Raw genomic sequence first — 22,966 nt, 5'->3', positions numbered from 1 at the left:
AATTTGCAAAAGGCGGCCTATGTGAATGCCTGCGCTTGGCAGGCACTGCGGTACGGAGGAACACGGGCGAGTTCGAAAAACTGTCGGACAATGCACTTAACTCACTGTGCTTTGCCCCATGCTCCAAACTACGAATGAATAAGACATTTGAGAGCCCATCGCAAAAAAAATCAGTTGAAATCAATATTCGCGGTTAATTTTAGCGGGTGTTGCAGAATAATTGTAAGATATTTAGTAGTTACGATCGTTTTAAAAGTAAGAAGGTAACAGGACATGAAGGAGAGAGGGAGATTGTGGAAGCAGAGAGGACAGACGAAGATCGGAAAAAGGTGACGGAAGATGCGAGGGAAAGGTGGATTATCTACAATACCCCTGTAATGTTCCCCAGCCGTTCACTTTTCATCTCCCAATTTCCAGCCTCCTTCGATGTTGTTCTTTTCGCCTGACCACGTGCTGCTGTCCGATTGGTGCGCGTATCCTGTTGCAGATGATGACTGGTGCTGTCGCCCCGGCGGTGAGCTGGTGAGGCCTCTGTCACGAGGTCACAAGGCCGCCATGGCGCTACGCCGCCTCCTCCGACGCTGCGCCACGGCCGGGGACTGCAGGAGGACGGCCGAGGACGGCGGGAGGACGGCTGAGGACCTGCCGCCGGCGCTGCCGCCACGGCCGCTCCGACTTCAGGCTCCGCCTCAGACGGAGCCTCCGCGGCCGCCACCGCCGGCCGCCGGACCGCCCACAGGTACGGACTGCTCGGCGGACGCCGCTGAAGGCTGGCTCTGGAGGGATTGGGTCCCTGCGGCCGCCGCCGCCGGCCGCCGGACCGCTCACAGGTACGGCAGGCTCGGCGGGCGCCGCTGAAGGCTAGCTCTGGAGGGGTTGGTTCCCTGCGGCCGCCGCCGCTGACCGCCGGACCGTCACCGGACGCGGCTCTGGCGAGGCTCTTGCCCGGCACCGACAGCCGGCACCCGAGGCACGTGCGGCATGTGTTGAGCCCTGCTGGGCTGATGCTAGCCATGGCCGGTGGGGACGGAGCTGCTATTTAGTTTCCCAGTGGATTAATGTTTTGTATGAGATGTCAGTCTCTGTGGCAGCAGGTGCAGCCTTCTCGCTGGAAGGTAAGTTAGTTCTCAACCTTTCCCACGCTTTAAGTTAGCACCTAGTGTTTGGCGAGAGTGCGAGATCTTAAACTGCGGAAATCTAATTATGGTGCAAAATAAAGCGAGTGAGACCTCAACGAGTAAAGTACACAACTACCCTTGTGAAGAGTACGTTGACAGTGGTCTTGGCATTTTTTCTCTTGCCTGAAGGGTTGGATTGCATTTTTTATGATTTCGTTTAGAAAACAAAAGAACATGTCCCGCTACTTCACGAATGACAATGCCATTTTCACCAAGCGTTCGCCATTCGAGCAACCAACCACGTTCATCGTTTTAATGTTTGACTAATGGCAATGCGAACATAGCATGCCGCGTGCCCCATCCATCGGCTAACAAACGTAACCTTTATATATGTATGACGCCACTGCCAATGTCATGCGTAAAGCAGTTTATGTGTACGCCAGGCACGAAAAAAAAACTGAAGACTAGCTGCAGTTAGATTCAGAAACAGGGTGTTTTAGACCTTGAAAATGCTACCATTGCGTAGGTTCCCTTTACATTAAAATCCGCATACCGCGGTTAAAAAATTCCTACAGGTGTGAGACATCTCTCTCCTTTTGGAAATGTATCTGAATGCATTACGGCTGACCAATCACAGCCCACGAACAATTGACATATTGACCAATCACAGTCGCGAAGACCAACCGCAGCGTGCTGCGCATGAGACGCGAGCCTACACAGCCTGCCACGCAGCAGCCAGGCGGGCCGACTGGCGACTCACCGAGCCGCCGGTCGGTCTCTCTGCCCCGACCGGCGACTCGCCGAGTCGGGCTCTCTGCCTCGATTGGCGACTCTCCGAGTCGAGCTCTCTGCCCTGACCGGTGGCTCAGTCTGGCCAGAGAGCCCTTTAAGCCTATTGAGCTGAAGCACAAACACCAGACGCTATTGCTACTGCCCCGACGCGGCACGTGCAGGAGGGAAAGTGAGCGCCAGGCGGCCTCCTTCGCCCACGTGCCGCATGGTTGCGCCCAGGAGCCGGACACCGGCATCAGTATGCAGGGGTCATGCCGACCGAGCCGAGCGCCGGCGGCGGGACACGCGCACGGCCTGCCCCGCACCAGGGCTCGGCTCCTTTCCCCGGCTGATTAGGGCGCAGCACGCCAGGCTGCGCAACGCTCCACATCCTCCTGCCCCCGCCAGAGTCGTTAGTGGTCCCGCCGATGGACGATTGTGCAAAGCTTCAGCCGGCCATAACCGTAAATCTGGCCCGCGTGTACACGCGGTCGCCCTCGGGCAGCGCGCGCTCTTGGCCATGCTCTCTTGGTTATATATGACGCACACGTACGTGGCCGCAGGTGGCCAGTGCAGGCGCTGTATACGGTCGCTGTGGCGCGCCGTGCGGGCAGGGGCATGTGCACTGGGCATCGCGTGAAGCACCCGTTCGTTCACGCCGTTTTCGTTCGTAAATCCATGAGTTGGGCACTAGACTGATGCAGCATGCGCTTTAGCGTGGACAACAGACAAGCAGGAACGGCGCAGTTTTGCCTTTGTAAGGGGTGGGGGCATACCATCCTCGTAAGGGGTAGGGGCATGTCTTCCTTGGCCGTTTTGTTTTTGTCGATACATTTGGTCGCAAGGCTCATTTGCTTGGTAGTGGAGCAGGGCCAGTAAAGTAATCTAGCAGTTGACGCACCCAAAACCTCCAACCGTCCTCCCGCTCAGGTGCCGTGAGGATCAAACTCAACGCAGAGCAGGTTTCGTGTACAGTTATCCCTCCACTACCGTGGTTTAATTTGTGAGATAACTGCCCCAACTTGCGAGGCAGTGAATGCTAAGGAATTTGCATCGTGACATGCAATACACTGCCGTCCGCCTAAGGCAAAGTCTTCCATCTGAATTCCTTTCCCTTGCAAGCTGCGTTCCTTTGATGACAACGTTCGCAGAGACTCAAACTCGCGAACTACAATCATTCGCCATTACGCAAAATGCTATATTACACACACTCGTTGTCTTGCATTGGCCGCGTGCGTGACGTATGTACACGGGACGGACATGGATGAAGGCATTGGCGTCATTTCACCGGAAGCTATAGCGCCTCCATCAGCTCCCGCAACCTGATGCTGGCCAGCTTTAGCCGAACCGCTGCCGGCCACTCTGCCTCTGCGGCAGCGTTATTGGGCTGTAGCTTTGACTCCCTGTACTGGCCGTCGGGTGCTGTTCCCCGCCGTGTCGAGGTCGATGTACTGGCCGTCGGGTGCTGCTCCCGCTGTGTCGAGGGTCGACGCATCGACTCGAACGTTCGGAGTCACCCTCGCGCCGGTCGTGTTTACGCAGCGCCGGACCGACGGTCACCCTCGCGCCGGTCGTGTTTACGTTGCGGCCGAACCGGCAGCGGCGCTTTGAGAAAGATTGGTCAGGGAACGACAACCGCGGCGCATTAGCAACCGCATCCACAAAGCGCCAGCACACAGGGGGCAAGAAGGGGACTCGACTTCCGGTGCTAGGCAGCACTGACGCTGGCAGCCGGAGAGAGAGAGAGAGAGAGAGAGAGAGAGAGAGAGAGAGAGAGAGAGAGAGAGAGAGAGAGAGAGAGAGAGAGAGAGAGAGAGAGAGAGAGAGAGAGAGAGGAGAGAGAGAGAGAGGGAGAGTAGAGAGAGAGAGAGAGAGAGAGAGAGAGAGAGAGAGAGAGAGAGAGAGAGAGAGAGAGAGAGAGAGAGAGAGAGAGAGAGAGAGAGAGAGAGAGAGAGAGAGAGAGAGAGAGAGAGAGAGAGAGAGAGAGAGAGAGGAGAGAGAGAGAGAGAGAGAGAGAGAGAGAGAGAGAGAGAGAGAGAGAGAGAGAGAGAGAGAGAGAGAGAGAGAGAGAGAGAGAGAGAGAGAGAGAGAGAGAGAGAGAGAGAGAGAGAGAGAGAGAGAAGAGAGAGAGAGAGAGAGAGAGAGAGAGAGAGAGAGAGAGAGAGAGAGAGAGAGAGGAGAGAGAGAGAGAGAGAGAGATGGGGGTGGGGCTCTGTCGCCATAGACTTAGCCCACCTGTGTAACAAGAAAGATCAGGGACGCATCTTCTTGTCACTAATGGCGACAAACGGCGCCGCCAACCAGGGAACCTAAGCAAACACACATCTCTTCGGCGCAAGCTTCAGAAAAGTCGCTCAGAGCTGGCTGAATTATTGAGAGTAAGGCCGCAGGCAGAGGATGTCTGAGAAAGAGCAAACAATTTTCAACTTTGCTACGCGCCCCATTCGCTGCGCTCTCTGAAAGCAAATATCTTTGCAGCTGTTGATAGCGGTTTTATTACATGGTTGGTCACTATGGGCACGATTGGTTGTAGCTGCATAAAGTTTTCAGCTGTGAGATACAACAGCTTTAAAAGTTTTTTTTCCGTACGAATGTATAAAAATGCGCATGCCGTCTGATCAGGCACGATATTCTGGCGAAATGAGAATATGAGCATCGTTCACTACGTGAAACTTCACTGCGCGAAACCACGTTAGACTTCACCACGTGAAACGTGAAACTGCTAACTGTAAAACATTACAAATTGCGCTTCGATCTCGACATGGCGTCGCAGCGACACGAGACCAGCACTGTGCGACGGAGACGGCTAAAAATGGCGTGAGTGCATTGATCAGTCCGCTGGGAAGCAGGCGTTTTTGATGACTTATGGAATATTTCGCTTTCTAGAGCGGATGAAGATGTAACACGAACTGTGTGGTGTACATAAATGTATCGTCCATAATTGGCTACGCAGTCTCAGCATTCTTTGCCAATCGGCACATCAGAAATTCAGCAGGAAGCTCCCAGTGTTATATTTGCTGAACACGGTTTGGAAAACAGTGCGCTGCGACTTTAACAGAAACCGAGCCGTGAAAGCGTGCAAGTAGTGAACCGGTATGTGGGACAGTTATTCGTGACCAATGCCACACACGCTGAGAGCAATGATCGAACGGATGCATACGTTGTCGAAGTACTTTACTCGTGTTAACGACATACAAATCAATACAGATCCTTCGCCACTCTGGAGTAAAATTGCCATGTCACTGTCAGACGTAGGTATCCAGTTTCCAAGCAATGCGATTTGTGAATAAGCGGGCGAAAATTGCGCCACTGAACAGCTTAGCCTGCTTGAAGCTCGTGGAAGTTAGGGTTGCCAATGCATGAAATATGGATGATACCCACTTATGCGGGTTGCCAAAGTTATATGACCCTATTAGCTCTGGTTATCGTATAATTTACACATATGCAATTCATAACTGAAAACTTCATCCGTTATTGCCTCGTTCCGCCCACGCTGCACGAGGCTTACGGATTCTACCAGGAAAAGGTTGGCTCGGGAAGAACTGATAACCTGGAATGCTTGTTATATGGCCCTCCTACGACCCTGGTGTACAGCAAATTCAAACTTAGAAGAATGTTTCGACTGGAACATTGCTTGACTGGGGAAATACTTGACTGGAACAAATGCCTGACTAGAGAAAAGTCAACTCCTCATACAGAGGTGTCTCCTCTCTCCGAGAATAAAGTCAAGTGCTCATGTTGTGCGTGTTTCTTCGCAGATGTCTGGGAGGCTTTCAACGCTCCTCCAGGCAACACGAGTCAAATCATGACAGCGATACGAGAGGGCTGCGCTTAATCACGGACCCGTGCCCTGCCTTGCTGTTTAGTGCTCTGACGCTGTCCTACACGGTGCCATTTCACAGCGTGACGCATCGTTGACCGTGACCTGTCGGGCTCCAGTGACCTACCCCTAACCGTGCCTGTCGGGCCCCAGTGACCCACCGTTGACCGTGACCTGTCGCATCCCAGCGACCCACCGTTGAACGTGAATTGTCTGATCCAAGGGACCCACTCCTGACCGTGATCTGTCCGATCTAAGTGACCCATCCCTGACTGTGACCTGTCGGATCCAGGTGACCCACTTCTGATCGTGACCTGTTGGATCCAGTTGACCCACCTCTGACCGTGACCTGTCGGATCCAGATGACCCACCTCTGATTGTGACCTGTTGGATCCAGGCGACCCACCTCTGACCGTAACCTGTCGGCTCCAGGTGACCCTCCCTGACCGTGACCTGTCGGATCCAGGTGACTCACCCCTGACCGTGACCTGTCGGATCCAGGTGACTCACCCCTGACCGTGACCTGTCGGATCCGAGTGACCCACCCCTGACCGTGGCTTGTCGGATCCAGGTGACCCACCTCTGACCATGATCCGTCGGATCCAGGCGACCCACCCCTGACCGTGACCTGTCGGATTCAGGTGACCCACCCTGACCGTGACCTGCGTTCCCCAGCGGAGCGGCGCCCGTGGTGGCGGTCGGTGACGCGCAAGTACGTCATCCTGTGCTGGGTGTGCGGCGGTCTGGCCGTACTGCTCGGCCTGCTGTACGTGCTGGTATACTTCCTACTGCGCACACACACCAGCAGCCTCCATTACTTCGAGACCATTCCCACCTATGTGCCGGCCTGCGTGGTAAGTATGCCGCGGCCCCGCTGTGTTCGGCTGTCGGGCCACCGGGTCTGTGATGAGTGTGTGCCTCCTTCGGGGTGAGCGTGCTGAGGGCCCCGCTGTGTAATGTGCGCCCTCAGGTGTTTGAGTCTCTCCGCATGTCTCCACTCGCTCCGGAGCTGCTGCCTCTAATCAGACATCCGACTAATATTGCCGAGAACGGGAGGAAGGGAGCGATGCGAGTCGCGATCAAAGGCTGGATATGTTTGTCTCGCCTCGGTTAAGTGGACAACAACGCTCACCAGCGCTTGAACTGAATGGGATAGTTGATGGTGTTTGTGAGAAATGCTCTTCAGAAGATGAGCATGAAATGATGAACTTTTAGCCGCAGATACTCGATTACGCAGGTTTTTGTGTGTCCCACTCGGGTTCGTCAAGCCTCAAAATTGCTTTCAGAGCCATTCTCACCCCAGGCCATTGGCAGCGTTGTGGTCAATAGCTCCCGGCAGCCCCGGTTTACAAGGCTATTGGGGGAAATTGCTAGGCAGGAAAGGACGTGAAATAAAAGATAAGAGATGCAGGGGTAGCAATAGAGGGTAAGGATAGGAGAGGAATGGGAGAAGAGGGAGACAAGACAACACCTAGTTGGCTATATCGTATTATATAGTCTGCTCCACTGTCCCCGCGATGGACTAGCGCTTTATCTATAAAATCATATACCAGGATGTGGCTGGCATCCATTGGAATATCTGCACTTTTGATAAGTTGGGTTCAGATGCATATATTAGTAGTTTTAATGCGTTACAGTTGTTAATAAGTCATACCAAAGTTATTGGGAAAGGATATGTGGCTTACCCCCAAAAGTCAGAAACAGTTTTTTACAGATGTTTCTCATTGTTTCGGAATTACAATGAAACGATACTTATCTGCCACGTAAAACGCATGTACTGTACCTGTGAAAATCTGGACGCAGTCTGATATTTGGATTACACTTATAACTTCTTGTCTGAACGAATGTAACTCACATAACTTGATTTGGTTGCTTAGAAAGAGATGGACTGCTTGGTGAAAGTGTGTTGTTAAGTAAGCCTTTTTCAACGACAGTTCGAAGTGTGACAAATGATTAAGGTAACAGATTCTTGCGTATTGTGTTCGTGAATTCAAAGGCACGAATGCAGCTAACTTGTCAGTCTTAGGAGAGCCGTCGCTGCAACGGATATGCAACGCCTGCAATTTTCCTGTAAATGGTAAAACGGTATAAAGCTTTCTCGAACCCGAGTTAAGATGATCTTATCAAACCTCGGACAGCACAGATGTAATTTGCGATTGACATAGCTACGCCAAATGCATAAATAATGTGAGATCTCTGTACCCGTATCAATATTACTATATGATGGGGCTTCTCTCCTCGAAGGATCACGAGCGTCTTGCGTGTTAGGAGCCCCATCACCAGCTCCTGATTGCTCACTAGATGGATCTGATATGTGTGTCAAGAACGGGCGGCGGCAATCACTTTTGGTGTGCACTAAAGATTAGAAAAAGGAACTCAAGAATATCTCATTGATTCTAATGTAAAAGCGTTCGAAGTACAGCAATACCGGGAACGCTCCTAAAAAACCCCATAGTTTGTCAGTAATACAACTTATTCTTAGGTGGAATATCCTGAATTGGTGGTAAGGCAGGCTGCCACTTTTGTTAGACTTCGGGAAATGCTTGTTTCAGCAAACGCATCTGTTTTGCATGCCCGAAATTTTCAGCTATCATTGTTGCAATGTTACATTTATCTACTTTCGCAAGAAGGGACGAAATAGTCGTTACGGGGTATATACCGATCTGCATGTATCCGTACCACCTTTGGCTTGATTGTCCCGTTCAGACCACAAGGCAAGCATTCTAGCAAATGCTGCCGTGAAATATTTGCCATCTTTACACTACATCTAGTTCACAACGTTATGTCATCTTTGCGCCACGCCATTATGATGCAACATGCCTTTATAATAACTGGGCTTAACTTGGCAACATGTATCACCTCGTTATAACAGTCATATGCCAGGTAAATACATGCCTGCCATGCACGTTCAGTGGCCATGCTTACGATCCTATCTGCATTCCAGCTTATCGTGACTGGATTCCTCCTGCTCTGCTTTATCAAGCGCAGGAATCGCTTCTCCTACTTGGTAAGTACCTCTATAATCTCATGTTGCCCTATGATCTAAATCAAACGCCCTGTACAGTTACGCTGGTGTGGTCATCATTGGCGTGAGGCGAAACAGTCGTGTTATTTATCGCGCGGTTTACACCTGAGGTAACGAGCATTGAGACCTACCGTGGCAACTGATATGACGCAACCAGGGAGATATAACGCTGTCGGGGAATCGAACGCCTGGTCTTTCCCGTGGCAACTGACAGGACGCAACCAGGGAGATATGACGCTGTCGGGGAATCGAACGCCGGGTTTTTCCCGTGGCAACTGACAGAGCGCAACCAGGGAGATATGACGCTGTCGGAGAATCAAACACCGGGTCTTTCCCGTGGCCTGTATTTTTTTTACCAGGCTCCAATGGACCGGCGCAACGTGTGCTGCCAACTATAAGTTACTGGGCTTTTGCAGCTGTGCGACTTAAGAGGGTCTGTTTTTCACCGCGCGTTATGTCGGATCTTCTTTGCATTCAGTGTATACAACCTCAGGTTTGTGCAGTGCATGCGGCTGTACTTTACAGCACTTGTTCATTTCCTTTAGAGCCGAGCCATGACTAGTCACTCTTCACGGGACTGGTCGCAGCCTCGGGGCGCCTCTCTTCCGACCATCAGTAGCCATTCAGAGCAGGGCGGCGTCCATCCCTCCCGAGACATTTGCAGACTTCTGAGTGCTTTCGAGCGCGCTGGCGGGCGGCCAGGCGCAGAGTTTGACTGCAGGCCCGCTTTGTCCAGCGTCGGCGTGCCGATGTGCCGAGCCGGTCCGCCACTCAGCGGAGACGCTGCGCCCTTTGAGAGGCGCCCGGCCGTCTGTCGCCAACTGCGCCGCCGGCTGCTGATGAAGCTCTGCCCCACATGGCTCTGGCACATGTCTGATGGCATACGAGCTCGCCGCGTCGGCGAAATGGACGCAGTTTCATAACACGGCGGAGCGTGAAGATGTGGCCAGAACTCGGGCTTGCCGGCGACAGGCAGTGAATAGCGTCGCCCGTTAACACATCGGCAGTTACCACACCGCGAGATCACTGCACACTTCTCTGCCGGAGCCCTGATGGTGCCTCTGCTGAGCGCTGCTGGACCAGCAGGACCCCTGCTGGCTCCTCTGTCCGAGCCCTGCCCGCCCCTGCATTCACCGCCCTGCCTGCCCGAGCCCTCCTCTGTTCGGCCAGCACTGGCTCCCAGGCACTTCGGCACAGTCCAGCCCTGCTGGTATATTCTCGCTCTGTGCCGTATACGTTTCATTTTCACATGATTCTTTGCTTTTCAACATGTCAGGTACATATTCTTGATGCGCTGTTTCAGCTGTTGCCTGAGAACGCACGTTCTGAGAGGATCGGAGGACTTTGCGAATCTCAAGACAATGACTTTGAACAACTTACCAACACCCATAAACATCGGGTACTTAAAGGTGCCTATCTGCTTCGGCAGTTCGTTTTACTGACTAGAAAAGTTCTATATTTAACTCGAACTATAACAATAAATCAACAGGTTACACACTGTTGCTCTAAGCTTGGCGGCGGTCACATCCTATGCTGCTGGTCACTGGGACGGCGTCCGGTCACATCCTATGCTGCTGGTCACTGGGACGGCGTCCGGTCACATCCTGTGCTGCCGGTCACTGGGACGGCGTCCGGTCACATCCTGCGCTGCTGGTCACTGGGACGGCGTCCGGTCACATCCTGCGCTGCTGGTCACTGGGACGGCGTCCAGTCACATCCTGCGCTGCTGGTCACTGGGACGGCGTCCGGTCACATCCTGTGCTGCTGGTCACTGGGACGGCGTCCGGTCACATCCTGTGCTGCTGGCCACTGGGACGGCGTCCGGTCACATCCTGTGCTGCTGGTCACTGGGACGGCGTCCGGTCACATCCTGTGCTGCCGGTCACTGGGACGGCGTCCGGTCACATCCTGTGCTGCTGGTCACTGGGACGGCGTCCAGTCACATCCTGTGCTGCCGGTGACTGGGACGGCGTCCGGTCACATCCTGCGCTGCTGGTCACTGGGACGGCGTCCGGTCACATCCTGTGCTGCTGGTCACTGGGACGGCGTCCGGTCACACCCTGTACTGCTAGTCACTGGGACGGCGTCCGGTCACATCCTGTGCTGCTGGCCACTGGGACGGCGTCCGGTCACATCCTGTGCTGCTGGTCACTGGGACGGCGTCCGGTCACATCCTGTACTGCCGGTGACTGGGACGGCGTCCGGTCACATCCTGTGCTGCTGGTCACTGGGACGGCGTCCGGTCACATCCTGTACTGCCGGTCACTGGGACGGCGTCCGCTAGGCTGACACGCTCCATTCGTTTCGGTGCCGTATCGATCGACCTCATTAGCTCCGAACACGTCAAGGGAAGCCCGCAAACAACAGATGAATGGTAGCCATGGCCCCGGGCGCACCGAACCTGCACTGAAGACAAATGGGCACCTGTTTGGTGCGGGCCTGCCGAGCCTGCAAGTGGTAACAGATGGTGCTTAGAGTTGTAAAGAAGTGATGTTTGCTGACAAGAAGCTTCGATACACTTTGTGTTTACCTACCCAGCATTGCTTACATTACATCCCAACATTACCCAACTACCCAACTTTGTCATTTCCAAACAGCACGACATATGATGCAACGTCACGACATAAAAATACAACGTCACGATATAAAGATACAACGTCACGACATAGAGATACAACGTCACGACCTAAAGATACAGCGTCACGACATAACGATACAACGTCACGACATAAAGATGCAACATCACGACATAAAGATAAAACGTTACGACATAAGGATGCAACGTCTTGACATAAACATATCACGTCACGACATAAAGATACAACGTCACGCTAATGGCATTCAGAGCTTTAATGAGCAATATATTACGGTCATGCATCATCACCGCATAGTGGTCAGAAACGATTCGTGTCCACCGGCCCCTGATGCCAGGGCGATGCCTTCGCATCTCACCATGCTCATACCAAGTGTTCCCTCGGTCTCTGCCATGCGCCTTACCGCACCAGCAGCTCCCCACACGGCACCGGCCGCTGTCGCCGTCCACTGCAGCGCCCGTGTCTGCTCCGTCTCTGTCATGCGCCTCACTACGCCAGCAGCTCCCCACCCGGCATTGGCCGCTGTCGCCGTCCGCTGCAGCGCCCGTGTCTGCTCCGTCTCTGCCACACGCCTCGCCGCAACAGCAGCTCCCCACACGGCACCAGCCGCTGTCGCCGTCCGCTGCAGTGCCCGTGCCTGCTCCGTCTCTGCCACACGCCTCACCGTACCAGCAGCTCCCCACACGGCAACGGCCGCTGTCGCCGTCCGCCGCAGCGCCCGTGTCTGCTCCGTCTCTGCCACACGCCTCACAGCAACAGCAGCTCCCGACACGGCACCAGCCGCTGTCGCCGTCCGCCGCAGCGCCCGTGTCTGCTCCGTCTCTGCCACACGCCTCACAGCAACAGCAGCTCCCCACACGGCACCAGCCGCTGTCGCCGTCCGCTGCAGCGCCCGTGTCCGCTCCGTCTCTGCCACACGCCTCACCGCACCAGCAGCTCCCCACACGGCACCAGCCGCTGTCGCCGTCCGCTGCAGCGCCCGTGCCTGCTCCGTCTCTGCCACACGCCTCACCGCACCAGCAGCTCCCCACACGGCAACGGCCGCTGTCGACGCCCCCTGACGGCGCCCGTGTCTGATTCGCAGATCAAGCTGTCGGGCGGCTGCTGCCTGCTGTCGGCCGTGCTCTGTGTGGTGATCACGGTCACCACGGCCGTGGTGCACATCAACCGTCTCCAGACGCTCACCGAGTGCGTGTTCGCCAAGTCACTGCGCACCTGCACCTGCTTCGCCGGCAGGCTGCAGGCGCATCTCGACGCAGACGAAGGTGAGGCCAGCGGCCGCTGGGTAACAGATATTAGCGTCGCTGATCCGCGCCAAAGCTGGTGTAGCAAACTCTAATTACGCAGAAATTGCTTTGGAATGTATTTTCGTCCCGACAAAGTGCTTCGCAGTTGGCGGACTGACATGGCTCACTTCTTGCGGTGAGATTTCCTGTAGATAAAGTAAAATGCTAGCGCCAGCTTGATACCTTTTCAGGCATCTATTGTCTTAATTTGCTACGTGAGATTTTACAGTATACCTATTTTCAATGTAAGGTTATGTGTTACAGCAGGACTCAATGGCAAATGAATATCAATCAAGGAGTTCAAAACTCCCCCAACAATGTACCATTTGCTGCTGTCCTCCACCAGCCTGCCTCCGTTGGCCCGCGGCTCACACGAAGGGCATGCACCAATTGGATGTGGTGCCGCGGCTGTGTTACCGCCTGCTGTGTTCCAGTGAGTTACGTGTTCGGCGCTGTGCCGAACTGTGAGGTCATCCACGGAGCGCTCTTCTCCTGCCTGCGAGCCCTGTTCGGCCTCTCAGTGATCGGCGCCCTCGTCTGCATCTTCTCCTGCATGCTCGTCTACCAGCTGCTGAGGTGAGCGGATGCAGTAAGGGTTTGCTGACTGGACTCAAGAGCTACGAATCTTGGCCTGCATGATGGGTGACAATAAGATGATGAGCTGACGCCGGGCTCTGGATCACTAGACCAGAATTGTTGTCACGTATCTCTGAGGAGAACTGAATCTGTTCATGGCAGCTTGCAGTTGCCCTCATCGACCTCATTAGCTGACTACGGCTGTTGTGTTTCCCAAAGAGACCTTCCTATAGAACGAGTAACCTTTGAAGAGACCAAGAGGCTAAACCCGATCAGACCGGGTCGGAACAGCGAACCAGACCAAACCAGGCGGAAACAGACCAGATCAGATTAACGCAGATCAGCTCAGAACCACGAACCAGGCCAGATTAAACCAGAGTATACCAGACCAGACCAGACCGGAGCAGGCTGTGAAGCTGTGACCACTGTACTGCCTCTGCAGCCACGAGCGGAAGAAGATGTACTGGGAGCAGCTGGAGATGCGTCAGCGCTGCTTCTTCCAGGCCCATCCGCCGTTCCCGCCATCGTTCTGCGCCAGCGAGCCCTGGCAGCAGTGGGACTTCGTCGATGACGTAGCGTACGTATTGATATGCCGCTAAAGCTTAAACGCCTTCGGTTGTTCCTCGTTGAGCGGCACGTGTGAGGATGTTCCTCGTTGTCATGCTCATACATGAACTGATCTCACCATGCTGGATTGTATTGAATCGCCCCGTCGTCTGAAATGTGAAAATGACTTTTCCTTTTATGATAAAGGGAATGACCGCTTCCCATTGAAAGATGGCATACAGTTGTATTGGTATTCGCGTGTATTTGTATGGGTATTTGTGTGTGCATTCATATCATCTGCAAAAAGCACAGGCCCGTAATCTCCATCATCTCTGGGCCACTGCAGGTACTGGCCCCAGCGGACATTGGACCAGTACACGCCTAGTCCGGAGGAGTCCACCACGAGTCGCTCGGCCCTTATAGGGGGCAGCACCGCACCGGCTCACCAGTCTCACTGGCGCTGGCTACCGTGGCGGCAGCAGAACCGGTGAGTTGACCACGTTCCAGCACCCGTAACCCACGTCGGGGCAGGCATGTAATCGGTGGCAGCCTTAGGACGTGGGCTGGTGCTGTGGAGCGGACTATGTGCTTCAGGCAATGCTGGATAAACCAGAAGGTATTTTTTAGGTCGGATATTATATCGCGGTCAGATTCATCCACGACGCATTGCTTATAAGTAATGATTTTCTCTGCAGATCGCTTGCATTCTCCAAAAACGCATTCATAGTAAGGCAGTTATTGCTGAGCCGTTGTGTTCAGTCACCAGCTGGCACCTGCTCGCTGTGTTCCGTCACCAGTTGGCACCTGCCCGCTGTGTTCCATCACCAGACGGTACCTGCCCGCTGTGTTCCATCACCAGGCGTTTCCTGTCCGTTGTGTTCCGTCACCAGCCGGCACCTGCCCGCTGTGTTCCGTCACCAGTTGGCACCTGCCCGCTGTGTTCCATCACCGGACGGTTCCTGTCCGTCGTGTTCCGTCACCAGCCGGCACCTGCCCGCTATGTCCCGCCACCAGCCGGTACCTGCCTGCTCCTCGCAACAGCAGTGCCCTGTGACCTGCGCGACCTTTGATCTGATGGCACTGTCGCTGCAGGAGCAGCCGGCGGTCGGACGCGGCGCCCCCGCGCAGTGCCACCACACCCTGGGTCTGAGCAGCGGGCGGCCGGCCGGCACCCTACGGCACGCGGGTCGCTCCAACGACGGCGTGTTTCCACCACCTGACGGCGCAGCGGTACAGCAGCCCGCCGGCGCTGGCCGAGTTCGTCTGGAGCCACTGGGGCCCCCCGCCGCCCTACTCGCAGCCGCCCAGCCTGCACAACATCACACAGGAGTCAGGTCCGTCGACGCCCGCTTCGCTGGGCCGCGCCGCCGCCAGGCACACTCCTGCAGCGCCGCGCAGGCGGCCCGACGGCGACGGCGACAGTCTCAGCTTCACGTCGGAGGCCCTAGATGCCGCTGGCAAGTCGCCGTCTCTTGGCGGCCGTCAGTCGGCGCACCGGCCGCAGCGGATGACCGGCAGCCTGCCGACGCGGCAGGGCCGGCGGGCGCCGAGCGGTCGTTCACTGGAGGATATTCTCCATGACAAGACACCTCATGAAGAGGGCCTGGCCAGGTCAGCGGCGCCGGCGGAGGGCTCGGCGCTGTCCTTGTACGGACGCTTCAAGAGGCCCCTGCTGACTGGCCTCAGCGAGGACAGGGCGCGCCAGAGCTCGGACCGGCTCCGCGACGGTGAAGACAGCTCAGGGATCTACTACATCCCTAATGTGTCCGACATCATGTCGCACGGGAAGGCGGCAGCGCGTGGTCCGCCGCCCGCGCAGAAGCAACGCCTGTTCTCGTGCGGGCTGGAGGCCAAGCAGCCGGCCATACCCGTCAGCTGTGACGTCACCCGACCTCTGCCGCCTAGCCCGGTTTACGCGGCCAACCACGTGCTGCCGGCGGCGGTGCGGCCCGGCCCGGACGGTGGCGTGTCGTGCCTGCCGGCGCTGCTGTTCGGCTCGCCGGGGCGGCGGGGCGGCCTGAGCCGGCGCTCCAGCTCGACGGCCAGCCCGCGCAGCGAGACCTCCTCCAGCTTAAGCCAGCCGAGCCTCGACTGCAGCCCACCGGGCCGGCCGGCGCCGCTCGGTTCGGCGCACAGCAGCCCGCTGTACAGCCGCATGCGGCGTGTCTCCGCCTGCGCCTCCTCGCCCTGCACGCCACTGCATGCGCGCACGCCCGCCGCCGGCAGCAGCGAGGGCGAACAGGATGAGCTGAACGGGAACAGGACAGCGCCGGGTCGCGCCGGGCGACGCCGACCGCCGGCGCGCTGCGCCATCGATGCGAACGGCAACCGCTCATTACGTCCGAGGCCGGGGCCGGGGCCGGGGTCGGGGCAGGGGTCGGGGTCGGGGTTGGGGTCGACAGGCGGGCGACGGCGGCGCGGTCGGCCGGCCCGCTCGGCCTCCTCCGGCCGATGCCGACCCGCCCTGGCCAGCGAGCGCGAGCGGTACGGCCAGCAGCGCACCCGCAGCGAGCATCTCTGGCCGGCCAGCGGGCAGCAGACGCCCGAGGCGAACGGGTCGCCGCTGGAGGAGGCGTGTCTCGCACGGCTCGGCACCGGCTCGCCGCTGCTCTCCGGGACGAGTGTGGCGCGGATCCGACGCATAAGCAGGAGCGGCGCGCCCGCCAGGATCGCTAGTGTCGACGAGAACATCAGTGTGCGCATCAAGAGGGCGCTGGTCAGCACGCTGTCCCGGTCCGAGCCCAACACACCTCTTCGCAGTCATCGGGTCAAGATAGTCTAGCTGGTGCGCCGGTACTAATGGTTTTCGTCACTATTGTAGCCGTGGTTTTCAAGGTATTGTGAGATCGGACTCACTCGAGTCCGTAGGTAGCCGCGGGTTTCGCTCCGCGGTGGGGTCACTGTCATCCATGTGCAATATCAGGGCAATTCCATACAACGTTTTAGCAGTATTCAGTGAACTGTACACGGATGATAGATATGAGCGCGTTGAGTTTATTACTGTCAACAGTACGTTTTTTTTAGTCATGACGCAATCTGGTTTTGTGTAATGAGTCGCATGCCATTGTTGAGGCAACAAAGGCTCACTCTTTGTTAGGAAAATAAAAGAGGCTGGTTGTAACATTATGTTCACCGGGAGGGAGCAGGAATTGTATGGCAGATGTTTCGTTGCGTCCCATGACACTGCAGAACATACAAATGGTTTGTGTTGCGTCTCGCTCAATACGTTTCGTGTCAGCCTCGGGGTGAAGAATGTGGTGACTTTCGAAACTTGCGTGACTGGCATCGTGGAGCAGACACCAGTTCTTTAACTTCTTCCTGCGAAAAACTATAACCGTCCCTCAGCTCCACCACATCCAGCCCATTTCGCAACAATAACGTCGAACAGCATGAACGTAACCGCGCCTTAAACGCTACTGGGGTCAATTTCTGTTTTGATGTCGCTTCATGGGGACAAAACATACAAAAAGTCCGTTGACCTCAAAAGCTACAGGGGTCTGAGCCCCACCGAACTCATTGGTGTTAATGCCCATGACGAACACAAACGCAATATCCCGAATGGCCTTTCGAGCACTCAGATCCCCAAACTAGCTCGTACCCGGGGCTCGCCGCAAAGCCGTCGTTCCTCTTGGTTCTTACTTCTGCGTAAAGGTGGCGCCACCGCGGCCGGCTCCGGTCCCGCACGCTCGGCTCCCTGGCCCACTAATGACGTCACGCCGCTCTAAAGACGGTGACGACGACGACTGTAAGGTGTACAAGCCAAGTAGGCAACGGCCTGTGCGACGCAGGCAGTCGGTTGGTCTCCCGTTACGGTCCAATTAACGATGTAATCGATGATATTTCCTTGCTGATTAGGCCACTACAGCATAGACGCAAGACTAGCCCCAACGCCGGCACCACAATAGTTGTCTCGCATCCATCTTATCCGAAACCGCCCATGTCCACTGCTAAACATGACTTTCAAACAGCACCAGTGGCGATGAAAATGCTGACAACGGCTGGAGAGAGAAAGCCGTTATTATATTGTACCTCCATGCAGGTAGAAAAATGTCTGCTATAGCTTCCCGCTATATATGACTGCCAATTCCCGAATGTAATCCAATCCATGGATAAATCTGACATATGTGACATGTGATGTATATGATGTACCATATTATGCGATATATGATGTACCAATGCATGAAATGCTGCTGCACAGCGAGTCAGTCAGTAAGTTTCCACTTGTCTCTCTGCTCCTTGCAGCCTGTTTCGGAAGGACGTATTATGCGACGTCGGTGTTGTTATATTTCCACCCGGTAGGACCACGACTGAGCACACCTTCCTGTAGTAAGCTCGCCACAGAGAAGCTCCACCACGAGTAACTGAGTGGAGCCAGCGCCCTCGGCGGCCCGTTAGCCCGCTCCGAGCAGCTGGGAGGGCCGTGTCGGCGGCACGTCACGCCGCTCGTCACACGCGCAGCGGCTCCACAGACCTCCAGCACGTCCTCAATTCTCCGGGGGGAGCTGGACCGTGGCATGGAGGACGCGACAGACGCCCCGGCCACGAACGCACTCAGCAACTCCATCAGGGGAGGGATGGCTTCAGAAAGGTTTCTCTGTGCGGTGGGAGCGCACCAGTGATATATATATATATATATATATATATATATATATATATATTTATATATATATATATATATATATATATATATATATATATATATATATATGTGTGTGTGTGTGTGTGTGTGTGTGTGTGTGTGTGTGTGTGTGTGTGTGTGTGTGTGTGTGTGTGTGTGTGTGTGTGTGTGTGTGTGTGTGTGTGTGTGTGTGTGTGTGTGTGTGTGTGTGTGTGTGTGTGTGTGTGTGTGTGTGTGTGTGTGTGTGGTGTGTGTGTGTGTGTGTGTGTGTGTGTGTGTGTGTGTGTGTGTGTATGCGTAGATTTCACCACTGTTTGATTTACCGATCATTACTCAAAGCGGATGAGAGGTTGCAGCACGACTGTCAGCTAACATTTCAGTGGACACTGTGTCATTGATGAGAAAGGTAATAATCAACAATGAGTATTATCTCATCACCCAAACCACACACCTTGCTAAGTTCGGAATCACGAATGACCTTCCTAACGGTAATGTCGACCGAACTTCATCCATTCCAGGACGGTTACGGGCTGGACTGTTGTCGGAACGATGTCTACCGTCAATTTTCCTCCCTTCCTGATTAGTACTGTTCATGCCTAAGCGTCGCAGGCCCTGAAATAGCAGACCGTGGGAATGCAACTGTTCCGTCTCAAGCAACGTGATGTAGCGATGTTTTTTATTTGTATTTCTCGTCATTGCCGCCACTGAGCATCAGCTGTAGTGCATTGTCCTGGGTCACCGGCCGGGTCTCTTATACAGAACGTTCGGGATGTGTAGCCTGTGTCGGTGGCAGTGAAGGTTCGCCAAACCAAACCGACTCCGAATGAAGAAACGTATTGCGGTGCTGCCCATGGGCGACACGGCAATTTTCCGCTGTGCAACCGCCTCTGCAATCAATTAAGCCATGCCAAAGCGTTCTGGCTGGTAGATATGTGCAATGGCTAGCTATGACATTCTGGGTGCTCCAGGCGCGCCAGCAACGACCGTGTAAGACGCATATCAGGATCATCCGGAATGGCATTACCTCAGATTCAGTCAAACGCTTCCCCACATTTCCCCGTAATGACTGCCGAGATGGTGACGGCCCAAATGCTCGTGTTTTAGTACGTGACTTCAATGGGTAACGGAACGGGTTGGAAACATTTTGACAAAAGTATGGGTACGGGCACGGGTAAATATGGATAACACGTTCACGAAATGTCTAGTGCATGCTTCAAGAAATATTTAACAATGTTTCTGCTGTCGTTTTCCAGTCATGCTTATCCCCATTCATGCTGCTGTTGCAATAACCTCGCAAAAAGGGTGTGCTTTTTCCCATCATTCATCCATCTTTTAGAACTAGAGTGCTGGAAAAGTGCAAAAGAGTGGGTAACGGGTGGCTAAAACTGACAACAAGCCGATAGCCGGTGGGTACAGGCCTCCATGGGTACGAGTGCATTAGTTATAGGAAATCCTACCCACGCAGGTCTCTAATGTAACTGGTAATCCGTTCCCAGAAGCAGACCCAAAATTGCAGAGGTGAAATATGCACTCCAGATTACTATAAGCCCACACTTATCGACTTGACAGGACATTTGGGGCGTGATTCCCCGACACACGGCTGCCCTCGCTCGCCCACCTCCCGTTGCCTGGTGTTGGCAGTTGCGCCGACAGTACGCCGCCAATGGAAACGGCAACGCCGGGTGTCGCTGCGTTTGCGTCTGAAACACAGTTTACAACAACCGACTAACAACGCTTTCCGAGGGGCGGCTTCACGTGCCAGCTAGAACCAAGCTCTCATGTCCTGGGCTGTTCCAATCCAGCCTTTCGCTCAAAGATACAGTCCAACTTGATTTTTTCTGCGTTTTTTTTTTTTGGGGGGGGGGGGGTAGCAACACGCACGAGTTACGAGTAAATACGTTTTTAAATATCTCATTGTTTGATTGCGTCATCGTATCTTGTATAACATTTTTGGGTGGCCTTGAAATAGTCTGCGCGAAACAGTCTGCAAATCTCCGCAGGCGTGCAGCGGTTAAGGTGTTAAGAAGGGCAACGCCATGGACTGCACCGAATGATCTTTAAGCTGGCTATCTCGGTTAAAACCCCATACAAATGTGGAACACTACACTTCAATCCTGATGAGGCTAGCTGAGTTCCTTGTCAGTGCGCCGGGCTCCGAAGTCCATAGCTGTTGCATGGGCCCCGGCAGGTCAACATACAGGACTGCCCAGCAGCTGCGCACACGCTTTAAAGCAAATGGAAAAGATTTATGGAGCGCCGCTGAGTGACCGTGAGTGCCCAGCGAGTCAACATATGCGTCCCCAGTCAACAGCGGATGGGCTCCTGGCCAGCGTGCTGACCTCTCAAACTTTTCCAAGCACGACCCCTCCAATCAGCCAACAGTGGCTGGCTCTTGTGCCGAGAGCAGCAGCCATTCCTGCGCTGGATGACCTGCACTAACACGTGCACGCGTGACTGCCATGCACCGACCACTGCGCGCTCTGCGTGACAGAAGCGCCAGCTTCGGTCGACTGCATCGGACCAGCAGCTGGAACTACCTCACGAAGCACCACTCGAGCTGTCGAGCGGACACGCACCAGCGAGCCGGCGGCAGGCTCGTCGACCACAGAATCACCACTCAGCCGAACCTCGCCAGCGATCCACGCGTTATCCCCAGTAACGTCATCTGGCCACCGTGAGTGCGGCGGTTGAGCGCGCGTCGCCGGCCGCTGGTTGTTTAGGCTGTTTAAGATAAGGTTGTTTGGATTATAGGTCTTTCGGCCCGTCATGATCATGTCAGGGCTATTGGATGAAGGAGAATATATAACGGTGAGACATAGCTACACGCACATGGAGGCCCATTCGCCAAGAATAAGCCATACAAGGGCCACATTCGGCCTTATGGGCTGAATGCCACGCTCCCAATCAAATTTGTACATACCAAGGACAAGAAATGCTCTCATTACGGGCTCACCGGCGACGCATCGCTTGCACCACCTGGTCTTTGCAAGGGGGCGTCGAAGGCATTGTCAGTATGTGGATGGCTGCAAATAAGATGGTGATTAATACTGAGAAGTGTCAGCCTGACACTGTCAGGCAATGCACGTTTTTACTGCTAAGAAACCCCTGATACTCCCGGACGTCGCAATAAATGGGATCAGCTTACCAATTGTTAGCAGTACCAAGCCTGCAGCAGTAACACTGTCCAGCGATGTGAGTTGGTAGGCACATGTTGATGAAATTGCTGAGAGCGGTTCGAAGGCTTTATATATGCTTCGCTTGATGAAGAAATTCCGTTCACCACAGGATCAAATGGTAAAAATTTACATCACATATGTTCGACCACTGCTTGAATGCTCCGCGACTGTTTTTCATCCCGGGCTCACCGGCCACCAAGCCCAATAAATTGAGCAAGTACAGAAGCGGGCTCTCAAAATCATTGGCGGGTATAACAAGAGCTACTACAGATTCTGAAATGGAAACACTTGTAGACAGGAAGGAGTCGCTGTGCTTACGGTTTGGGCAGCAAATCCTGAGATATCCAGGGCATAGAGACATGCTCCCAATAACAAGAGAGGCGATCTCGGGAAGGAACAACCGCTATGATGACACGCTGCAGACATTTTGCTGCGGCACAAGGCTGCGAAAATCAAACGAACCATGTATCGCAACTCTCATAAACATGAATATCATTGCATCTACATGAGGGGTAAGTCCTCCACCACATTCACCGCTGCATCCGTAAAGACGTTCAATGAATGTTAAAAGGTTACCAGGGGTGGTAAAAGTGATGACGCCGGCCAAATTTTTGGAGGAAAAATTGTCGCCAGTAGCGCAAAGCGATACCCTATGACAGAATGGTCATTCAGTACATGTCCTGCAGCGTCATCAGTAATCAGCCCATCACCGAAAGTCTCTTTCATCACTGCAATTTTAAATATCATGCACATAACTGAAACGTTCAGTCATACACTGCCCTTGAACGAATGTCAGGATAACTGCTGCTGCTAAGAAAGCAGGTGCACCTGCTCTAAGCTAATGAGATAGCCCAATCGCGGCAGAGATCTTCTTCCACCCTCGAGACTTGCCGGGGCCTCACGCCTAAACTCGATCTTTGGCAGGATTTACTTTTGACCGCAAAAAAAACAAAACTATGAAGGACCTAGATAGCCAGGACAGCAGAATGCATGGCAGATTTTAAACCAATAGCGAGCGGCAATGGGAATGACGTCAATTATGCGGGCCGCCACGAGGCCATGCCCCATACGAAAATCACGTGCGCGCTTTGAGCCCCACCTCAGCCGTCATTAAACTATCCACCATACCTTAAGCGTGCTCCAAGCCTGGCGCGGCATGTTTTGACTGGTGGGCGCCTTTGGCCGTATCCCAACTAAATTGTATCGAAATTTTTCATTAACTTCACATCAGGCAGATAGCTCTTTCCGAACAAGTCACTCGCCATGACGGGAGGGGGAGGGTAGGTGATGCGACCCCCCCCCCCACCCCCCCTACGGTTTTCTGAGGATACCAATGCGGCATACTGTGCAGTCTTGCTTAAATCTTTGGTAGCCTCTGGGGTATCCATTGTGCGCGTGTTGACACCAAAACAGTACCCCAATCAATTCTGATTTCG

General features: G+C 54.5%; 1 protein-coding gene across 1 annotated transcript; it reads left to right on the top strand.

Moving 5' to 3' along the window:
- The first annotated feature begins 1,072 nt into the window (after positions 1–1,072).
- LOC119102800 (uncharacterized) lies at positions 1,073–14,886 on the top strand. Its single transcript, XM_037226253.1, has 7 exons — positions 1,073–1,115; positions 6,385–6,563; positions 8,654–8,716; positions 12,413–12,593; positions 13,049–13,190; positions 13,633–13,767; positions 14,829–14,886. The coding sequence occupies exons 1-7, from the start codon at positions 1,073–1,075 to the stop codon at positions 14,884–14,886; spliced, it is 801 nt and encodes a 266-aa protein (XP_037082148.1).
- Positions 14,887–22,966: the final 8,080 nt, after the last annotated feature.

Source organism: Pollicipes pollicipes, unplaced genomic scaffold (genome assembly GCF_011947565.3).
Source record: "Pollicipes pollicipes isolate AB1234 unplaced genomic scaffold, Ppol_2.1 Scaffold_5724;HRSCAF=6776_pilon_pilon_pilon, whole genome shotgun sequence".
NCBI lineage: Eukaryota > Metazoa > Arthropoda > Thecostraca > Pollicipedomorpha > Pollicipedidae > Pollicipes > Pollicipes pollicipes.
Note: the sequence above shows the minus strand (reverse complement) of the source record. Positions and strands in the feature narration are given on the sequence as shown.